At 33.9% G+C, this 7,273-nt stretch overlaps 1 protein-coding gene across 5 annotated transcripts; it reads right to left on the reverse strand.

The window, feature by feature from the left end:
- Positions 1–4,678: 4,678 nt before the first annotated feature.
- LOC112510125 (dnaJ homolog subfamily B member 7) lies at positions 4,679–7,273 on the reverse strand. Of its 5 annotated transcripts, none has more exons than XM_025115430.1 (6): positions 6,969–7,273; positions 6,793–6,886; positions 6,565–6,632; positions 5,702–5,758; positions 4,982–5,197; positions 4,679–4,880 (listed from the first exon to the last, which is right to left on the reverse strand). In XM_025115430.1, the coding sequence occupies exons 1-6, from the start codon at positions 7,071–7,073 to the stop codon at positions 4,827–4,829; spliced, it is 594 nt and encodes a 197-aa protein (XP_024971198.1). In that variant the 5' UTR covers positions 7,074–7,273; the 3' UTR covers positions 4,679–4,826. The 5 variants fall into 5 exon arrangements, with proteins under 5 accessions (XP_024971198.1, XP_024971195.1, XP_024971194.1 ...); XM_025115427.1 differs by having other exon boundaries at positions 4,703–4,876; positions 5,702–5,761; positions 6,565–6,593; XM_025115426.1 differs by having other exon boundaries at positions 4,703–4,876.

Raw genomic sequence — 7,273 nt, forward strand, 5'->3', positions numbered from 1 at the left:
ATAAACTTACAAAATCTCCTTTTGCTATTGGATGATATAAGTGTACAAACATTGTAAACATAATCTGTAAAGTAAACATAATCACTATTTGTTAATCAAATACAAACATTGTACTCCTTCATCGACTAAAATCCTTGCAATAAAGAAAGTCAAAACCTTGGGAATATTTTAAACCACAGATTATGATATAAGTGTACAAACATTGTAAACATAATCTATAAAGTAAACATAACCCTAACTTATTAATAAAGAAAGTCAAAACCATAGATTATGATAATTAAAATAAAGAAAGTCAAAACCCTAACTTATTTAAATAAATTAATCAACCACAATAATATACTAATTTGGGTCCACATTAGTTCACAAATCAAGAAAAAGTAGGCAAATAGATGAGGTATAAAGGTAAACCAATAATTTAACAAGAAGGTGATCTAAGAGAACTAACACTTACAATAACACACCAGGGAGAGTTCGAGAGGGAGAGGCCGAGAGGGAGAGCAGGGAGAGGCCGAGAGGGAGAGCCGAGAGGGAGAGGCCGTGGGAGTTGGGACTGTCGCCGTTGTCACCGTCGGACTGTCACCACTCACCGTCGCCGACGACCTGTCGAAAAGGAGAGAGGAGAGCAGCAGGCAGCAGCGTCGTGGTGGAGAGGAGAGCAGCAGGCAGCAGCGTCGTGGTGGAGAGGAGAGCAGCAGGCAGCGTGACTGGTGCGTGTCGTCACTGTCGTGCGTGGAGCCGTGGACATGGAGATCTTGGAGGGAAAATAAAAGTGTGGTGTGGATTGGGCTGAGGAAGGAAGGAAGGGAAATAAAAAAGCTGGACAGGGATGCATTAAGGAAGGAAGGGAAATAAAAGCTGGACAGGGATGCATTCATAAATCATAACATATTTTACAATAAAAGCCCAAAGTCAAAAGCCCAAACTCCTCTAAAACACATATATATAAATAACGGGTACGGGGCGGGGCGGGGAGTGCTATACCCGTCCCCGTCCCCATCCCCGGATTTTGCCAAGCGGGGATCCCCGTCCCCGTCCCCGTACCCGATTTTTCGGGGATTCCCCGTCCCCGATCGGGGCGGGTGGACCGGGTTACCCGACGGGTCGGGGTCCATTACCATCCCTAGTTGATACAATGAATCACATCCTTCTTTCTTATACACACCTTCTTATTCCAATCTTTCAATCTCTCACCAATGTGGGATATCTTAAACTCAACCACATTTCACCAACACCTCAATACTCAATTTTCATGATGTCATCTCAATACTCTTGGTTCTTCTTTTAGTATATATATATATGGGCTTAATCAAATGGGAACTGTTTTGTTTGTGGTAACCGTGAGATCCAATCTTAACCATTTATTTTAATATATTAGTTATTCTTTTTAAATTAATGTAAAAGGACAAGTTAGTAAATTACTAAATTTAGATTAAATATTTATTTATTAATTCCATATGTTTCAAACTTTAAATTAATTTTTATTTTACATTCCTAAATTACCACATGAAACCACAATATTTTGAGTAGCACATGAAACCACAATCTTTTTTTTACCATAATGTAACACAACATCCTGTGTTACCTAATACACTATTGGTATTGTAACACCTTGTCCCGTATAGTAACTATTGGAATTTGTAGCCCCTTATGACTTATGAGTTCTTGGTTGTAGGCTACCAAATAATTCTCACAATGGGTTTAGTGGTTTGGAGGTTGTCTTGTATGGTTTGCTCTCAAAGAATTCTCACCATGGGTTTAGTGGGTTGGATAGCACATAAAACCACAATCTTTTTTACCACAATGTAACACAACATGTTCAACCAAAGCCTACAAATTGTTTTCCACCTCTTCTCGCACAACCAACAGGATCTTTTTGTTTTTTGTTTTGATTTGATAAAATGTAATTTTAGAAGATTAACGGATTTCTAAGGCGCTCAAAATAGTCTCATTAAATTAAAAAAAATTGACCCTTTTACCCTTTTTTACATACTCACATTAAATATTGGATATTATTTTTGGAATTTCAGTAATTAATTCTTCTTTTATTTTCAACCATTGATTATTAATTTGTGTGGTTGAGATTGGATCTCACAGTTATTACAAACAACTCAGTTCTTTCTTGAATGAACCCATACATAGACCTTAAAATATTTCAACTTCGTGTTTTTCTCCCCTTGATTTTTCGATTTCAATTTGTATATTTATTATCTTTTTATATCAACTTAAAAACGTACATTCTAAAAATCTCATGATTTTAATTAAATCAAAGTGATAAAACACTAATCATACATATAACTTCTTCATATCATTTTTTACTGAATAATTAGACCAAAAGAACCACATCACTCTAACTCAAAAAATGATACCACATGCTCCATGTTTCCTAAACCCCAACAAAACTAGAAGCTCGTCAACTCGTATATCATGAGCAAGTACGATTTTTGTTGCTATTTTATGATTTAAAAAACGTAATATTTAACTCAATAAAGTCATCTTGTTTAAGAATCGATAGACCTCTTTCTTGAGTCGATAAAACAATCTAGTTGTAAGAGAAAAGAAACCACGTCATGTTTTAGTTGGTAAAACAGTCGAGGTACAAGAGAAAGTATATTTTTACTCAAGTTATCAGTATTTTAACTCGAAACACTAAAATACATAACTTTCCATCTTGATCAACGAATTCATCTATTAAAAAAATATATGGCTTTATAAAATAAATTTAAAAAAAGTTGTGAAATGTAAACTTTCATATTTTGATCATTGTTAATATTGAGATTTAAAACAAGAAACTGATTAACAAAAATATTCATATTCGAACCAGATTTACATAAAAGAAAATATACAGATGAACTAATTAACACTTGAATCTAAAGAAATTTAAACGAGAAACACTAACTCAAATTGTAGCGTTAAAGATCTGAGACAGATCTTCAATATCTTCAAGAATTGTAACAACGAACTAGAGAGAGAGAGAGAGCTCTTGAGAGATTTAAAATGAGAAAAAAATGAATTATGACCAGCTAGACCGGCTCCTCCTTCTCTTATATATGAATACGATTTGAACAGGAATAGTCCTTGAGGATTCAACTATTAGCTCCGCTACCCTTTATCTTATGTATAAGGTGAGGCGCAGTCCTCTTGATTGAAACCCAGCAATTACTTTCATTATATTACATTTTCTACCCTTATCTGTTAAGAACATAACAAACAAAGGACATTCAAAGTGAAATTAGTTACTAAGTTAAGATTGGAACTATAGATACTTTCAACATGAAAATTGACCTAATAATTAATAATGAATTCCAAAAGATGAATGGTCCCCTTCTTAAACATCTATCCAAATATGAGCATTACAAATATACAGAAATGATGGACAATTGGAAACCACCTTAGAAGCCATTTTTGGTAATTTTGATAAATAAAAAAACAGTTTTTCAGTCGTTATCCATTAAAAAAAATTGTTAGCACAATGGAGAAGAGACTTGTGCTAGCGAAATTTACCAACGCTAGAGTCAAGGCCAGGGGTGTAGCGAACGAGTGTTTTGTTGCAGAGATTATGGAGAAAACCCATTATGTATTGAATTACTATACTTATCAACCATAAAGAAATTGGTCAAGTTATGTGTGTTTTCTTTATTTAAAGAAGTGAATTGTGATGGTGAGTGGGGGCGCTACAGGAAATTAGATGTGTTTATATTTATTTAACTTGAGGTTTTCAAAATTTTAATCATTAGTATATTCATACAACAATTATAACTTATTATATTTACACATTCATTACAATATTTTGATTTCCTATACGATCCCAACTCTTATATTATATGAATATATAATATATGATAATTTTGTTTCAATATTAATAATTATTGATATTTTTCTATAAAAAACACTTTTATCTATTATTTGTAGAGTGTCATGGCTTGAAAACTGCCATCTAGATCATATTTGAACTTGTTTTTCTTTCCCCTTGAATTTTTTTTTCAATTATTTTCTATCTACGTCATCTTGAAAATGCATTCTTAAAAATCAGAACAAGATATTGAATGAAATTGAAAGGTCATGGCATCATATAACCATATCACTACTAACTCCAAAAAAGATATCGTGTTTCCTAATTTTTGACAAAACCAAATCTAAATCTAGGTTCGTGTATCAAGGGCATGGACGAGCTTTGCAACAAAATTGCTCTTTTATAAACGTAAATTTTAGCTCAATAAATTCGTTTAAGAATGAAAACAAGTGTTTGTTGAATTAATAAAACCATCTAGATGTAAAGGAAATGATAAAAAGATTATTTATTATTCTAAAAGAAATCAAATTACCAGTTGAAAACTATAAAGTAGATGAGTTTGGGTCTTGATCAGATCAACCAAGTCGGCTTAGGCTAGTATAATATACATAAATTTTATAATATAAATTAAAAAAAAAGTAAGAAAAAGATTGTGCAAGTTGGAGTAACAATTATAATTAATCACGAATTATTAATTTGTGCCTCTTTCCTAATATATTTCTTGAAACATGAAAATAAAATGATGAAAATAACCCATTATTTTCAGATTTCATTACACAAGTTTACGTAAATATTTTATTTTAATTTTCTAATTTGAAAATACGTTCTACAAAAATCCCTAACTAAAATAGGAATTTCATCGAAAAAGGAACTAAAAAAATTTAATTGAGAGATTTGGCTATTTTATTTCATAGAGAAACAGCCGAGTCTAGATCCACTTTTGGTATTTTAAATTACAACTGTAAAAAGCAAATAAAACCGGTATTTTGAAGTTGTCATCTTATCGAACACACAAATCGTGTGTCGGATAACAACGTTAGGCGTGTCTCCCCTTCCTCCTGCCGCCACTCCTCTCCTCGTATTCACCTGTCTTCAAACACCATACAAACCATAAACAACGTTATAGGAAATCAAATAAATCATGCGTTTCAAAGAAAGATTGATTTCGAGTGGTGTAGTAACTAAACTAACCCCTTGCGAAAATCCTTGGAAACGAGCATCAAAACACAAAGGGTCTTTGGCTTTGGTATTCGACATAGCGGAGGAGCCTCGTTTGTTAGAGGAAGTAGAGCTCGATAATAAACAAGTCGATGTTTCCGAGTGGGAGGTCCAACCAAACGACTCTACGTCGCTTTCAAACAAATCCTCGAACAAGTCTTTTAGTTCCTCAAGACTCTCTCCCTTTTCCTGTTCAAAATCATATATACTTTTAACCGCATACAACTAGCTACCAATACTCGAATATAGATAGAAACTTCCGTTCATTAATTTTGAATGGTAAAGAACGAATTGAACAACACAAGTGACATAATGCCAAACATCGCACAAAGAAAACATCGGCAGACAAGAACAAGTTGATGCGGGTCCCATATAAACATCAATAAGGGTCTATTAGAAGAATTAGACTTTCCAACGTTTTTTTTAGATCCTCATGTCAGACCATCGGAGCCCACTCTAATCAATCAAGCGTAGACGATAAAATGCCTAACTTAAAGTAGAAGCATAAGATTCATACCAAAATTAGACAAATGACTAATTTTCAACCAGTACCCATATTTTTTTAGTGTAAAAATAAATATGTGAGCTCCTTATAAACTATCGGTAATGTTTACTATGGTTTTAAATTGACTTAAAGATTATTGGGCCAATCAGCTATTTCTGCATCCATGAGATTGAGAGGTGAGAGCTTACGTTGGGCTTATTTTGACGCATCATAGCAGCCATTTCGCTCATGAAGTCGGCCATCCCCTGCTTCCAAACATAAAAAAACTGTAAAAATGATGAAGTATTTTTAAACAAACAAGCAGAATTTTGATAATTTAATTATGGGAACTAGTGAGTTTGACTTTTTTTAGATCAAAAATCAGTTATGAATATTTAATTTCTTGAGATCCAACGCCATTAAAGGGTGGACCATATCATGTTCTTTCCCTTCGTTCCTATGGTGGCCCAATTGTAGAACCCTCGCGCTCAAGAAAAGATCCAAGCTTTAAAAGATTCTTGGTTTGGTTCTTTCAGCTTTTATACCAATTTCTCTAACAGAATCAGAGGCTGATTGGTTGGTTTTCCATAAGACTTTTATAAATAAAGCAGTTGGTGTGGATTAATCTACATAAGCTGAAAAGGTTTTTGTTTTAGATGGAGGGCTGGTTTGGAAAAAGTTTGGCTTTATACATAAAGCACCAGAAGCTTACTGAATAAGTCATATGAAAATGGGCTATTTGGTTGGTCTTCATAAAGCTATCTACGTCAACCGTATACATTGGAAAAGTTATTGTTTTGAAAGAGTTTTTTATAGATGGAATGAACATGTTTTTAAAATTGAAAAAGATAGGTTTGGAACGTAAGCTTCCCCTACAAGCTCACTGAGTACCTCCCTTTCTATATCATTAGGCCACTACTAAACGTTCATCTATAGTTGACTGAATAAGCTACAAGTCTAGTTAACCATTTTCTATGTCATTAAACCACTACAAAATAGCTGATCAAATAAGTTGAGAGTTATGTTAACAACAAACATGTCTTAAATGTTAAAAAAGAAGAACCCAACTTACATTTTCGTCATCATCACTGTCGTAAACTCCTACATCGTACAGAAACCTTTTGTTGGTATTGGAAAGTACTAGAAAACAGAGGAAGTTGGTAAGCAAATTATGAACCAAATCCTAGAAACCTTTTATAGAATGTAAATTTGAAGAGTTTCAAGAACACGGTATTGTTCGATCTTTTATAAATTACTGTAATAACTCTCCAAGATTCGAATCAAGATCATAAGAATTTACCAGAATAAGCTTCTTGTATGGCCTGAAACTTGTTCTTCGCCTCTTCCACGTACTTGGAGTTGCCGGCCGCCGAGCACCGGTCGGGATGCCATTTCTGCCGCCACAAAACAACCAAAAAAGGGATCAAAACCGATTTATTAAAACAAGTGTTGGGTTTTTAAATCAAGAATTCTGACCATTGCAAGCTTCTTGTAAGCATTCTTGAGCTCTGTTTCAGTGCATTCTTTCTTCAAGCCCAAAACTTGATAAAAGTCGCTACTTTTTTCTCCATTTCCACCCATAATTCCAACACCCAGATCGAAAAATAGTTGAAAACTCCAAAAATCTAACTTCTTGTCGACAAATTCTTCAATTTAAAGCAAGAACAGAAGTTGAATACGGTGTGCAGATGTAAAGAAAGCAGAAGAAAAGGAAGGATGATGAAATCAGCAGTAGTAGCCATGATACATGCTGATGCTAGTCTGCAAGAAGTCTCCAGAAA

Source organism: Cynara cardunculus, assembly GCF_001531365.2.
Source record: "Cynara cardunculus var. scolymus isolate 2C chromosome LG 3, CcrdV1, whole genome shotgun sequence".
Taxonomy (NCBI): domain Eukaryota; kingdom Viridiplantae; phylum Streptophyta; class Magnoliopsida; order Asterales; family Asteraceae; genus Cynara; species Cynara cardunculus.

What these genes read in the sequence shown, in the direction of transcription:
- LOC112510125 (XM_025115425.1), bottom strand. Translation starts at nt 7,073, where the DNA reads ATGGGTGGAAATGGAGAAAAAAGTAGCGACTTTTATCAAGTTTTGGGC. An exon ending in TGCGTCAAAATAAGCCCAAC is followed by an intron (nt 5,198 to 5,701) that starts GTAAGCTCTCAC and finishes GATTTTGAACAG; the next exon opens with GAAAAGGGAGAGAGTCTTGA. An exon ending in TCCAAGGATTTTCGCAAGGG is followed by an intron (nt 4,877 to 4,981) that starts GTTAGTTTAGTT and finishes GTTTGAAGACAG; the next exon opens with GTGAATACGAGGAGAGGAGT.